The sequence below is a fragment of the Andrographis paniculata genome, unplaced genomic scaffold, assembly GCF_009805555.1.
Source record: "Andrographis paniculata isolate CXL003 unplaced genomic scaffold, ASM980555v1 Contig11END, whole genome shotgun sequence".
Classification (NCBI taxonomy): Eukaryota; Viridiplantae; Streptophyta; class Magnoliopsida; order Lamiales; family Acanthaceae; genus Andrographis; species Andrographis paniculata.
Window position 1 is genome coordinate 2106676 of NW_026137391.1, and position 13681 is coordinate 2120356.

General features: G+C 29.6%; 2 protein-coding genes across 2 annotated transcripts; both read left to right on the plus strand.

Annotated features, from left to right (window-relative positions):
- Positions 1–1719: 1719 nt before the first annotated feature.
- Positions 1720–4292, plus strand: LOC127250309 (1-aminocyclopropane-1-carboxylate oxidase homolog 1-like). The gene is made up of 2 exons (XM_051273515.1): positions 1720–2318; positions 3615–4292. Exons 1-2 carry the CDS (start codon positions 1774–1776, stop codon positions 4174–4176), a joined length of 1107 nt encoding a protein of 368 aa, XP_051129472.1. The 5' UTR covers positions 1720–1773; the 3' UTR covers positions 4177–4292.
- Positions 4293–7167: 2875 nt separating this feature from the next.
- LOC127250318 (1-aminocyclopropane-1-carboxylate oxidase homolog 1-like) lies at positions 7168–10520 on the plus strand. The gene is made up of 2 exons (XM_051273526.1): positions 7168–7740; positions 9859–10520. The coding sequence occupies exons 1-2, from the start codon at positions 7199–7201 to the stop codon at positions 10418–10420; spliced, it is 1104 nt and encodes a 367-aa protein (XP_051129483.1). The 5' UTR covers positions 7168–7198; the 3' UTR covers positions 10421–10520.
- The last annotated feature ends 3161 nt before the right edge of the window (positions 10521–13681 follow it).

Consider the following 13681-nt stretch of genomic DNA (forward strand, 5'->3'; position numbering starts at 1 on the left):
TGTCTTCTCCGGGACTCCTCATTATGACAACAATAAAAACTTCCGATCGACTTCTTCCTTCCATCGATCTTCCACCGGAGGTTAAGGAACATTTCTTATCGGCTCAGTCCATAGTGTGAAAATGACCCGAGGTAACCACGTCTCAAGATGGAGGTCGACACTTTACTCTAAACTTCAGCACCCATCAGAATTGACCATCGAAAAGGTTTATACACTCACCGGAAGACTGGTCTCAACCCTCTCTCTAATCGGCTTATCTCTTTTTCCCCAAATCCTCTCTCACGGTTTCTATATGGTCAAACTAACTCTCCCGCCAAAAACCCAATCTCACTCTATATCTAATTAGATATACACGGTTATGGACAATATTTTAAGAGTATTTGATACTAGAAATGAAGTCAAAGAAATAGAAATAATTTCATTTTTCTTGTTTGGTTGAGCTAGAAAATTGAGAGTTAAGAAATAAATTATTTCTCATTCTCTGTATTTTATTTCTTTACAAAGAATTGTATATTAATGCAGTATATTTATTTTATTCTTTTATATTTTTTGTATTATTTAATTTTTATATTTTTAAAATTATATTATTTCAATTTTGTAAAACATTATATTTAATTTATTACTTAAATATTTATTTTTTTTACTATTTTTAAAAAAATTACACTAAATTTTGATCTTACAAAACATTCGTATCTAATTTATTATTTAAATAAAAATACTTATTTATGACTTCTCACTCGTTAATTTTTTTCTCGCCAGTTAATCGTTTATTATTGCTCAATATAATCCATTCAAATAGTTATATTTTTTTTTTACATTTCTCAATCAAATTTTGTATTTTACCGAACAATAGAATTAATTATATCCTCGACTATCATTTCTCTTCCAATTTTATTTTTTGTACTAAACACCCCTAACACACTAGTGTTTTTGTTAAAGAGAAATGGGCTAGGTAATTAGTTTTGGATAATGATTGAGCCGATTGATGGGTCGGGCTAAGGGTTGGACCAAGTAATATATTATTGAAGGACCATTGGATTAAATTTTGAACAACCAAGACTCCCAACAATAATCAACTACTATAATATTATATTTAGTAAAATCTTTGTAACTCAAAAAAACATATATTTAATAATGAATAATGAAAAGAAGAAGTACCATGTTTGTAATGGATTTAAGTATAATCTTTATGGCTTTACCTAGTGCACATTTTATTTGCTGCAGATTTCCACGTCATAAAAAATATATATATAATCTTTATGACTTTATTTATACATATATTTTAGCATTATTTATTTTTTAAAAATATTCATCAAATATATTTTTTTTTATAAAATATAATATTAAATACTAATTTTTTATATTTTCAAATTTTTATAACTCCCAAAATTCTCCTACCGAGATATGAATTTGTTTCTTTCGGCTATAAATCATAAATTTTTACTACTTGGATTTAGCATTTTTTTGAAAAAAAACTCTTATTTTTTTCTCATAAAACACCACATTATATACTTATTTTAATATCAAATTTAAACCATTTTTTTTCTAAATTCATAAAAAAAAAAAAAAAAAAAAAAAACCACAAAAACAAAAAACATACCTTATATATTTGGATGAGACATAAAAATAATTAAAATAATAAATAAATATAGGTGGGACCGTGGAGTGTAATATTTTTAAATAAAAATAAAAATCAAAACCAAATAAACGACTCTCCACAGTCTAAAAAAGAAACGAAACACGCCCCCTCTTCTTAATTTCTCCGTAACCAAAATGAATTTATCCAGTCTAAAAGAGTTCTTGCCGACCCCCGCCGCCGCCGCCGTTGACTCCGGCCGACTAGCCGAGCTCCAGGCCTTCGAGAAATCCAAGGCCGGCGTCAAAGGCCTAGTCGATTCCGGCATCCAAACCGTCCCGAGAATCTTCATCAGGCCGCCGGAAGATCGCGCCGGCGACCCCATCCAGGGCGGCGATTGGGAGGTCCCGGTGATCGACCTGACCGGAATCGAATCCGATCGGCGCCGGAAAATCGTGAGCGACGTGGGAGAGGCGTCGAGGGAGTGGGGATTCTTCCAGGTGGTGAACCACGGAATTCCGGCGGAGGTCCTGGAGCTTATGCTGGGCGGAGTCCGGGAGTTCCACGAGCAGGAGACGGAGAAGAAGACGGCGCTTCACTCACGGGATATGATGCAGCAAGTGAAGTATTCGAGCAACATAGATCTGTATCGATCGCGAGCCGCCAATTGGAGGGACACGTTGACCGTATCGTTGACCATGTCCGATCAGATCCAGCCCCATCTCTTGCCCCAAGTTTGCAGGTAACATACCGTGATTGTTTCCTAATTTTTTTTTATTTTTTTATTTTACTATATTATGTATTTTTTAAAAATATTTTATTAAATATTTCTTCAATTTCATTTAATTTATCTCATATCGTTTATTTCACATAATTTGTTTATTTTTTTTAAAAAAAAATATAATTGTACATTTTAATTACATTTTAACTTTTATAATTTATAATTTTTTTATTTTAATTAAATTCTTTAGTTATTTTAATCTTATTTTATAATTATTTTTATTAAATAATAATTATTTTTACTAATATATTTTTAATTATTTATTAATTACATAATATTTAAACCTAAGTAGGACAATTTAATTGGGACGGAGGGAATATTATCTTAATATCAAATTTAAATAATTTTTTTCAAATTCATCCAAAAAAAAAAAATATGCCTAGATTGATTGGTTAAAGTTTGTAATTGATTTGAAATAATATATTGATTTGAATTTTTATTTAAATAGTTTGATATAATATTTTATAAAAAAAAATTAATATATTTTAATTAAAAATTGTACTAAATTAATTTCGTGAACTTACAAATAAATAATAAAAAAGAGTATTATGCTCCATTATAAATATACTGATAAATTGTTTCAATATTTATTTGAGATAAAATCTTACGAAAAATATTTATTAAATATATATTTGTATAAATAAATAATTACATTTTTATTATTTAACAAAAATTTAAGAAACTACTTAATTTTTTTAATTTTGATTTTAATTTATCTGTGTCAATGTATCTATTTATATGTATATAGTATATAATAGAAAAATGAATATATATTAGTTTACTTTAGGGATATTTTGAATAGTAGTTAAAGGACATTTTTAAATATATTGATCTTGGACATATTATAAAGATAAAATAGATATATTTATTTTGAAAAAAAAGATAATGTTTTTTTTTAAACAACTAAAAATGGTCAAGTAGATACATAAACTATATATAGACCTAGGAAATATAACATACATCATTTGTATTTAATAATTATTTTTACCTAAAAATCATCAACATTTAAAATTAAAACAAATAATAAAGACACAAATGAACAACTGTTACCTATAAAGTATCTCCCAATTTTTATTTAATTTTTTTAATCTTTACATAATAGCTATTTTATTCTTTTATCTTTACATATTAGCTATTTTATCTTTATTCATTTGATTATGTATTACCCATCACTTTATCCATAAATTTTCTTTCTATATTTCATATGCCAAGTCAATTATTTAAATATTCTTACAATATATTATTTATAATTTTCAGAGATTCAACCCTCGATTATATCGATCATGTAAAAAAATTAGCAGATATTTTATTCGAACTCTTGTCCGAAGCTCTAGGTCTCGAACGAGGCCACCTAGGAGCTCTAGGATGCAATCAAGGGCGCGTTGTCCTTTGCCACTACTACCCGCCCTGTCCTGAACCCGAATTCACATTAGGGACAAGCTCACATACCGATCCCTCGTTTTTAACAATTCTCTTACAAGATCAACTTGGCGGTCTCCAAGTCCTCCACGACAAAAAATACATAAATGTTCAACCCGTGTCTGGAAGCTTGGTTGTCAACATTGGCGACATGTTGCAAATAATTTCAAACGACGAGTTCATTAGCGCAGATCATAGAGTAATTGCTAACAAAATTGGGCCAAGAATATCGGTTGCATCATTCTTCAGTGGTGAGAGTAGGTCGGGAAAAATATATGCTCCCTTACCCAATAAGCAACCGCGATACAAAGAGTTCACCGTGAGAGATTATATAATAAAGTTCACTCAGCGACCCATTGAAAAATCTGGACTCGATGAATTTAGATTGCCTGAAGAGTAGAGAAACTTGTGTGGATTATGGCATGCTTTGTAAGATTCCGACAATATGATTTTATTTTTCTTGCAAATTTACGCAATGCATTTAATAAAAAGATTTTATAAATGTTGTTCTTTTGATGTATTTAATTTAAGAATATGTTTTGGCTAATTGTTTCTACCTAACTTAATAGCGATGTAGAATTATTGATGCCCGGAAGAATTGAACTATATGTTTAGTTAACTAAATGAAAAAGCAAAATAAAATGAAAAGTCCCAAAAATGTAAAAAAAATATCTAGTTAAATAAAATTGGCTCTGAAACGGTGTTGGTACGGAGAACACGCTTGATTTTATTAAAAATAAAATATTAAAATTTGACAATTTTTTTATACTTTCAAATATAATTTTAAAGATACATAATTTTACAAAAATATTAACAAAAGAATACAGTATATACACGTAACAATAAAAATAAATAAAATATTATTTTTATAATATTTTAATAGTTGTTCGGACCTTACAATAGAAATATCTAAAAGTATAAATAGTAAAGAAACTCGCTCTAAATATCAAAACAAGTATCGACATCTCACATAGACATAAAATTTAATAGAGATATCATGTCAAATTGGACAAAAAAACTTTAAAGGTGACATGAATTTATTTTTTATTTTTTCTTGATCTCCAACTGTCGACTCTTTTATGTATTGTCCGTTATAATATGGTGTATTGTCACCACAGTAATTTTTATCATGGTGTGGATAAACAAAGTTTCTCTATATAAAATAATAAATTGTACTATGTCTATCGTTATATTATGTAATGTCTATTATAAATTATTAATACGGTATTTTAGCTACCAAATAACATCGTTAATTTTAATTTAACCGATATATTTTTAGTAAGTGTAATGAAAGGACTCCTCAAATTTATTTAATAGACACACAAAAAGATAAATTTGTAAAAGAAAATAAATATCTAATATAATTGATAAATAATAGTATCATTTTTTTAAAGAAAGCAATGAATATAAATAGAAAAACTTCTTCCGCCACTCATATGTAGTCCTTAATTTTATTTTATTTTTAATAAATTAAAAAATAATAATACTTTATTTGTAAATAAAAATGTGTAGGAAGATTTTAACAATTCTATAGCTTGTACCAATGTACAAAGAAAATACTAATATCTAATATTTTATTTGTTCATCATATATATATATATTTTTTCTTTTTTGTTTGTCTAACATAAAAAATGTACTTTTTATAATATACAAAAAGAAAACTCATAAATACTTTCTTTAACTTTTTATTTTTTAATATTATACTTATTTATAATATACTACAATTATTTCACACAATTTATCTAATTTTTTTTTCACTTTATTATTTATTTATATATTCTTTAAAATATTCTTATTTTATATCACAATCAATTAATATAATATTATATTAGCTAAAATTTATATTCAATCCAAATGAGCATATATTTGATGAAGTACTATAAAATATAATCTATGTAAAAAAAATTAAATAAGTTTTTATATTAACATATGATCATATATATATATATTTAGATGAGACCTAAAAAATGTTTTTGAAAAATATACATATAACTAGGACCAAGAAGTGTATTCTTTTTAAATTTAAATAATAAATAAATAAATTATTGAAAATTTTGGTTGTAAGCCTAACTCAACCATTTTTTCGAAAATAATTCGGCTCAATCCCTTATAACCCATAGTCAAATCTATATTACCAAATCCAAGCCCTGACCTTTAATCCATTAGTTGAATTTGTTAAGTTAGTTCTTTTGTGAAACCGTGTATATATTGTTTGAGGGATTGGATTTTAAATCCACTGTTTATCTTATATTTCTCCTTCAAAAATATCAAATCAAATACCTATTTTTTATTTTTTATATTATTCTAAAAATTAATTTTATATTTAAAACATCATATCAACACATATTTATATCACATCGTACAACTATTCAAATCCCAACTCAAAATCCAAATCCCCAAACAAACACACCCTAGATAAATGATTTTAGAAATGTGAGTTATTGTAATACTCCGGAATTGAATAGTGATATGAGTTGAGAGGATTTAATCCCTTCGATGTTAAATAAGTGGTTAAATAGATTGAATACACTACTCATGTCAACAATGTGTACATTTTTTTTTTGAAAAGTTATATTGAAAGAACTCTAAAGTTAAGTGTTCTAAAGTAATTTGAGTATGGATAACCCTGGAAAGTCTCCTAGGTGCGCGTAAGTGATGATAGAAACGTCAGACTTGCAGGCTGGAATATCACAGTTATTTTTCAAGAGAGTGAAACCTTGAGAGTGAGGGAGAGAAAAATGAGAGGTTTCTCGGTGAAGTATCAGGAGGTTCCGATTGAATTTTCCATCGAGGTTTAGAAGCTCTTTTTTATGGTTGATTTTAGTGGGTGTCGAGGCTCAGGGGCTCATATCTTGCGGCGTGATTACCTTAGACCATTTTACACCTTGCTATCTGTCAGGAGGATGTCCGCCAGAAGAGCAGGTTGCCTGGAGAAAATGATCCGTCAGTTCGTTGCTAGTCATCGATTCGGAAGGTCATTGAAATCATTGGCTGAATCGTCCTTCAATGTCGTCGCCAATTGGTTTTGTGAAATAATCTAAAATTGCATCTCACTGAGACCATCTCCAACCCATTAGTTTATTTTTACAGTAGCTACAGTACATATTTTACTAAATTTTTAGTCAAAAAAATATATATATATTACCTATATAGTTCTCTTTTATATTATTTTATATAACTTTTTGTATTTATAAATTATACCACAACTTTAATTTATTTTTACAATATAACCTAAACATATATAATTACACATTGTTTTTAAAAATTATATAGTATGTTAATTTTAATTTGGATTCGATTTAATATTATTTTAATTTTATTTGGATTCTTCTTGTGGTAATTAATTATTATCCTAATAAAACGACTCAACAATTTAAAAGAGAAAAAGATATCAGCCCTTCTTAAGTTTCTCTCTAACCAAAATGAATTTCTCCAGTCTAAGAGAGTGTTTGCCGACCCCCGCCGGCGCCGTTGACTCCGGCCGACTAGCCGAGCTCCAGGCCTTCGAGGAATCTAAGGCTGGCGTCAAAGGCCTAGTAGATTCCGGCATCCGAACCGTCCCGAGAATCTTCATCAGGCCGCCGGAAGATCGCGCCGGCGACCCGATCCAGGGCGGCGATGCGGAGGTCCCGGTGATCGACCTGGCCGGAATCGAATCCGATCGGCGCCGGAAAATCGTGAGCGACGTGGGAGAGGCGTCGAGGGAGTGGGGATTTTTCCAGGTGGTGAACCACGGAATTCCGGCGGAGGTCCTGGAGCTTATGCTGGGCGGAGCCCGGGAGTTCCACGAGCAGGAGACGGAGAAGAAGACGGCGCTTCACTCGCGGGATATGATGCAGCAAGTGAAGTATTCGAGCAACGTAGATCTGTATCGATCGCGAGCCGCCAATTGGAGGGACACGTTGACCGTATCGTTGACCATGTCCGATCAGATCCAGCCTCAGCTCTTGCCCGAAGTTTGCAGGTGACATGTATTATTAGGGTGTTCATATGTGTTTTAGAGTCGTGTTTGTGGTTGGTTAAACTGTGAGTATAATAAAAAAAAATGGTAATTTGAATTCGCACCGAATTCGAACCCGATTTTCAACCATCCTAATCGGACCTGAGCTTGAATCCGATTTTCAATCTGAAATCTTAAACAACGCTACAATACTAAATTTTTTAGGTTAGGCTTAGGTCAATTTGATTTTATTTTAAATCACTTGATAATCCGAACGAACTCGAAAAATCTGATATAAAATATACCAAAAATTTTAAAAACTGACACAAAATATACTTGAAAACTTAAAAAAAAAAAAAAATCCTTGCGAAACAAATTAGAAAACTTGATTTTATATTATGATACTTAAGGGTGTGTTTGTTTGGGGGGATTGGATTTTATTTTCACTATTCATCTTATTTTTTCTCCCTAAAAACATCAAATCAAACACCTATTTTTTATTTTTTATATTATACTAAAAATCTATTTTACATTCAAAACATCACATCAACACCTATTTATATCACATTATACAACTATTCAAATTCAAAATTTTTACTATTCAAATCCCAACTCAAAATTCAAAGCCCCCAAACAAACACACCCTATTATTTATTTTTTTATAATTTTGACTTTTTTATATTATTTTATTATCATATATTACAATTTGAAATTTTAAAGTTTAGTTGGATTTTATTTTCGGGTTATCAAGTCAACCTAAAACTTGATCTGATCTAACTTTTTTTTTTTTTTTTTTCATTTCGAGTTCGAAATGATCTGAAATTTTAAAAATTCGAAACACCTAAACGATCAGGTCGAACGGGTTCGATTTTTCGGATCAAATTTAATGCTTACACCCATATATAATTTTGTTGTCACAGTTTTTCTTTTCCAACTTCCTTTGCGTAAAACATACTATTTTGTGGTCTAAATAAAATAATGATGCAAGATAAACTTGTAACTTTTATGTTATATGTTCAAATTAATGACATCTCTAAATCTTGTTTGTAATACCTATTCGTCTAGTGTAACTTACTTTAGTTACTCATTTTGTTTTACTAATATAAGATTCTCACGTTATAAAAAATATATACTCTATTATAGATATTAAAAAAACATTTCAATATTTTTTTTTATGATAAAATCTAGAAAGTTAATTTTATTAGATATATCTGTATAAATAATATCAAATTAAATAATTAATTTTTTATTATTTTTTAAAAAAAATTAAAATGATACATTTATAGATTTCTCACAAAATTTTGATTATTTTTTTTTTTAAAAAAAATACCAAATCAAATACTCCCTCTATTTCATTTTAAAGTATTTTTTTACCATTTTCGTCAATCCTACTTCAAAGTATCTCTTTCGTATTTTAGAAAAAATAATCATATACTAAAACTAAAATACCGTTAACTTATTAAATTACAATCATTACCCATACACTTATTTATACATAAGTTAGGGTAAAAATGTCAAAATTTCTTAAACACTTCTACTAATCAATAAAATACTATTATTTTTTAATTTACCGCAAAATTTCAAATGACCAATTTGAAATGAACCGGAGGGAGTAACTATTTTTCATTTTTAAAATTATACTAAAAAACATTATATTCAAAATATCAATGGAGAATAGTATAATAGAGAATTAATTGAATATATAATTTTACTTTAAGGATATTTTGTAATATAATTAAGTTATATTGACGATGTTATCGTAATAATAATCAAAATATAAGGATATTTTTAAATATTTATAGATTTTTTTATCTAAAAATCATCAACATTTAAAAATTAAACAAATAATGAAAACACAAATAAACAAAAATCATCAACATTTAAAAATTAAACAAATAATGAAAACACAGATAAACAACTCTATAAATTATCTGCTAATTTCTATCCATTCTTTTATCTTTGCATCTTAGCTACTTTATTTTTATTCATTTGATACCCATTACTTTATGCATAACTTTCATTTTCTACTTCATGCCAAGTCATTTTTTTTTAATATATATATATATATATATTCTTACATTATCATATTGTCAAATCATTTATATATATATATTCTTACATTAAATTACTTATAAATTTCAGATATTCAATAATCGATTATATCGATCGTATACAAAAATTAGCAGATACTTTATTCGAGCTCTTGTCCGAAGCTCTAGGTCTCGAACGAGGCCACCTAGGAGCTCTAGGATGCACCCAAGGGCGTGTTTTCCTTTGCCACTACTATCCGCCTTGTCCTCAACCCGAACTCACATTAGGGGCAAGCTCACATACTGATGCCTCGTTCTTAACAATTCTCCTACAAGATCAACTCGGCGGCCTCCAAGTCCTCCACAACAAAAGATACATAAACGTTCAACCCGTTCTTGGAAGCTTGATTGTCAACATTGGCGACATGTTGCAAATGATTTCAAACGACGAGTTCATTAGCGCAAATCATAGAGTACTTGCCAACAAAATTGGACCAAGAATATCGGTTGCATCATTCTTCAGTGGTGAGAGTAGGTCGGGAAAAGTCTACGCTCCCTTGTCTAATAATCGACCGCGATACAAAGAGTTCACCGTTAGGGATTATAAAATGAAGTTCACTCAGCGATCCATCGAAAAATCTGGACTCGACGAATTTAGGTTGCCTGAAAAGTAGAGAAACTTGTGGATTATGGCATGCTTTGTAACCTTCCGACAATATGATCTTATTTTTCTTAAATTTATGCAATTCGTATAATAAAAAGACTTTATAATTATTTTGCTTTTGATGTATTTACTTTTAAAAATCTATTTTGGCTAATTCTTTATATTTCCCTTAATAGCGATTTAGAATGATTGATGCCCAGAAGAATTGGATTACATATATAGTTAATTAAAATAAATAGGTGGAATAAAATAAATAGCTTAAAAAATTACAAAATATCCATCTAAATAGAATTCTCTGAAATGTCGTTGAGAAGCAAAACCACAACTAATTTTATTATAAAAAAAGAAAGAAAATTTTAAAATAAACAGTCTTGTTGTGCGTTCATATGCAATTTTGAGAAAACATAATTTTTAAAGATATTAACAAAAGAATTCAATATATATACATAACAATACAAATTAGGGGGAAAAAAATATTTTTATAATATTTCAATAGTTCTCTATAATAAATTTTATATTTTTATAACAAGGACATAACAATTTTTACATGGAAAACTTCTTCTATGGAACAACCATAGGATCAAAGCCCCTCAAATCTCGACTATAATAAAAAAAAAAAAAAGGTACAAATTGTTCAACATAAACTCAACTTAATTTACGTATCACAAGATATAGAATCAATCTTGTCAACAATATATGAGTATAAAAGAAAAACCTCACAACAACACCCTTACATTCGAACAACAAAATTTGATGATCCGAAGGTCCGATCATGATCTTCACTGTTCAAATTTTTTTCAAAGGCATCCAAAATAATATACACATATTTCAACCCAATCCAACATTCAGATCTTCTGATTCGTTATCAAAACCAAAATTGGCCCGAACAAATAGTAAGAACAAAGATATTTTGTTTGTCGCTTTACCATATATCGTGGTTTTCTTATTCCAATCTCCACCGTTTAGATTGTAGAAACACGAGTCACAAAACACATGTAAAACTTTTATGACAATCCAACGGTTGTATCTTCGTAGATTTCATTTTGATAAGACTATGCATAGAATAAACAAAGCAGCAACAACACACTTTTTCTCACATGCACTTTTTCTTATCCACTAAATCATATTTGCACCTAGGGTTGACTGTCCATATGTGAAGTTACCGGTCAATAGAAATCTTTCATATATAGAAAATCCTTTACCTTTCTCTTTCATACATAATAGTTTAAAATGTTAAGATTCACCATTCTACTTGTATTCATTACCATATTCACCACAAACTATAAAGCAAAAAATCTTACTCTAATTTCACCTTGACGAGGTAAATACACATAAAGTGTTACCTAAATACGAATTATCTCTTCTTATGTGAATTTAGTGGGAAATAACTACAATATTATAGTCTGACATCACAACAAATAACATAATGCATCCAATCACAAGGATATAAGCAATTTTTACATAGAAAACCTCTTTGATGTGAGGAGTAAAAACCACGGGACCAAAGTCCACCAAATCTCCACTATAATAATAATAAAAAAAGGTTAGTAATCATTCAACAGACAATCAACACAAATTATGAATCAAAAGATATAAAATAAATCTTGACAAGATATGAATGGAAAAGGAAAACCTCACAACAACACCCTTCTATTTGAACCACAAAATCCGATTATCCAAATGTCCGATCGCAATCTCCACCATTCAACTTTTTCTCGAAGATGTCACAAATAACATACCCAAAGTTCAGTTTATCCAACATTTAGATCTTATTATTCGTTATCAAAATTAAAAGTGGTCTAAACAAATCCAGGAAGAACAAAGATGTTTCATTCGTTGCTATACCACACTTTTTGGTTTTGCAATTGCAATCTCCACCATTCAGCTTGTGGGAAAATAAGTTAACAATGTATGTAAAATATGAAGATAATATGACTGTTAGATCATTGTAGATTGTCGTCTTGAAGAGACTACGCAGAAAATAAACAAAGCAGTGGCAACACATTTTTTCTCGCGCATTCCTTTTCTTATCCACTAGAGATCATATTTGTACCTAGTCTTGCCTCTTCGTATGTGAAGTTACTGGAATGCCCTCAACATTACGGAAAATAAATGAAGACCTTTCTCACATCTGTCATAACCATTGTCTCACCGTCGCCTTAGTTGGTCACCAAAGTTTATTATTGTATACATTTGTTATTATCTCCATCAATAACCATGTCCTTCAAATCTGTCATCAAATGTCATTTTGATGTTCTACATTTGTTTATCGTTGTTCAAGTCGCCTTTTTCCCCGGTCATTTTTGCCATACAACATATGTAGGTGAATATAAGTCACTCTCCTCTCAATGTAATATGAGAGACTCTTCAATATTGGATATTTTACAATGTGAGATATTGAATTTTTGAATGTTAGTTGTTTTTATCTGCTACTGTTTTAGTAATCGGTAATTTTGAATAGTTGGAGTGAAGAAAAATATTTTCTCTATCTATTATTGTTATCCCCTAAAGAAGCTCAATTTTTGTATAACTTTTGTAAGTTGCCTGAGACGTTTTTCCACTAAAATACCTAAAACACCAACTAAATAGGAGAATCGTACTCACACAAAAGAGACACATACTCAAGATTTGCCATGGTGTAGGGAATGGATAGAGAGATAAATTTATATATAATAGAAAATTAGTATTAGATTGGACCGATGGGTTGGGCTATAAAATGGATCGAATCTAAAATGATGGACAAATCTGGTTGAACCACAAAAGGCCAAAATATCCAACATTACTCTAAACCCTAAACCCTTCCACCCATTTTGATCATATATAATTAAACCCAATGCAATTTTTTTTTTTTTTTTTACCATAGCCGAACTTAAATTTATTTTCATCTTTTTATGCATAGATCTTTCGATTCATTATTTTCCCTAAAGATAGATTTCAACCAACGAGGATGACCATGATTAGACCCAGTTGCAGACAGTTGCGTCTTTAAGTAGCTTACAACAGCAATGACTAGATCTTCCAAGGAAGTTTGACACATCCAACAAAAAGATCTAGAGACTTGCATGTAGCTAGATTCGACAGACCGTTCCAATTGATAATAGTGTATTTCTCTTTCTTTCTATCGAAGATGGTGGTGGCAGTGGCGTAATGCTTTTGCTCAGACCCTTGGTGTAGGATACATAATAACCACGTATCAAGAGGAGCTCTGACCAATGTTCGAAACCAACTATACCTACCAACAACTCAACCGACAATATCCAATTTGAAATAT

What these genes read in the sequence shown, in the direction of transcription:
- LOC127250309 (XM_051273515.1), top strand. Translation starts at nt 1,774, where the DNA reads ATGAATTTATCCAGTCTAAAAGAGTTCTTGCCGACCCCCGCCGCCGCC. An exon ending in CTCTTGCCCCAAGTTTGCAG is followed by an intron (nt 2,319 to 3,614) that starts GTAACATACCGT and finishes TATAATTTTCAG; the next exon opens with AGATTCAACCCTCGATTATA.
- LOC127250318 (XM_051273526.1), top strand. Translation starts at nt 7,199, where the DNA reads ATGAATTTCTCCAGTCTAAGAGAGTGTTTGCCGACCCCCGCCGGCGCC. An exon ending in CTCTTGCCCGAAGTTTGCAG is followed by an intron (nt 7,741 to 9,858) that starts GTGACATGTATT and finishes TATAAATTTCAG; the next exon opens with ATATTCAATAATCGATTATA.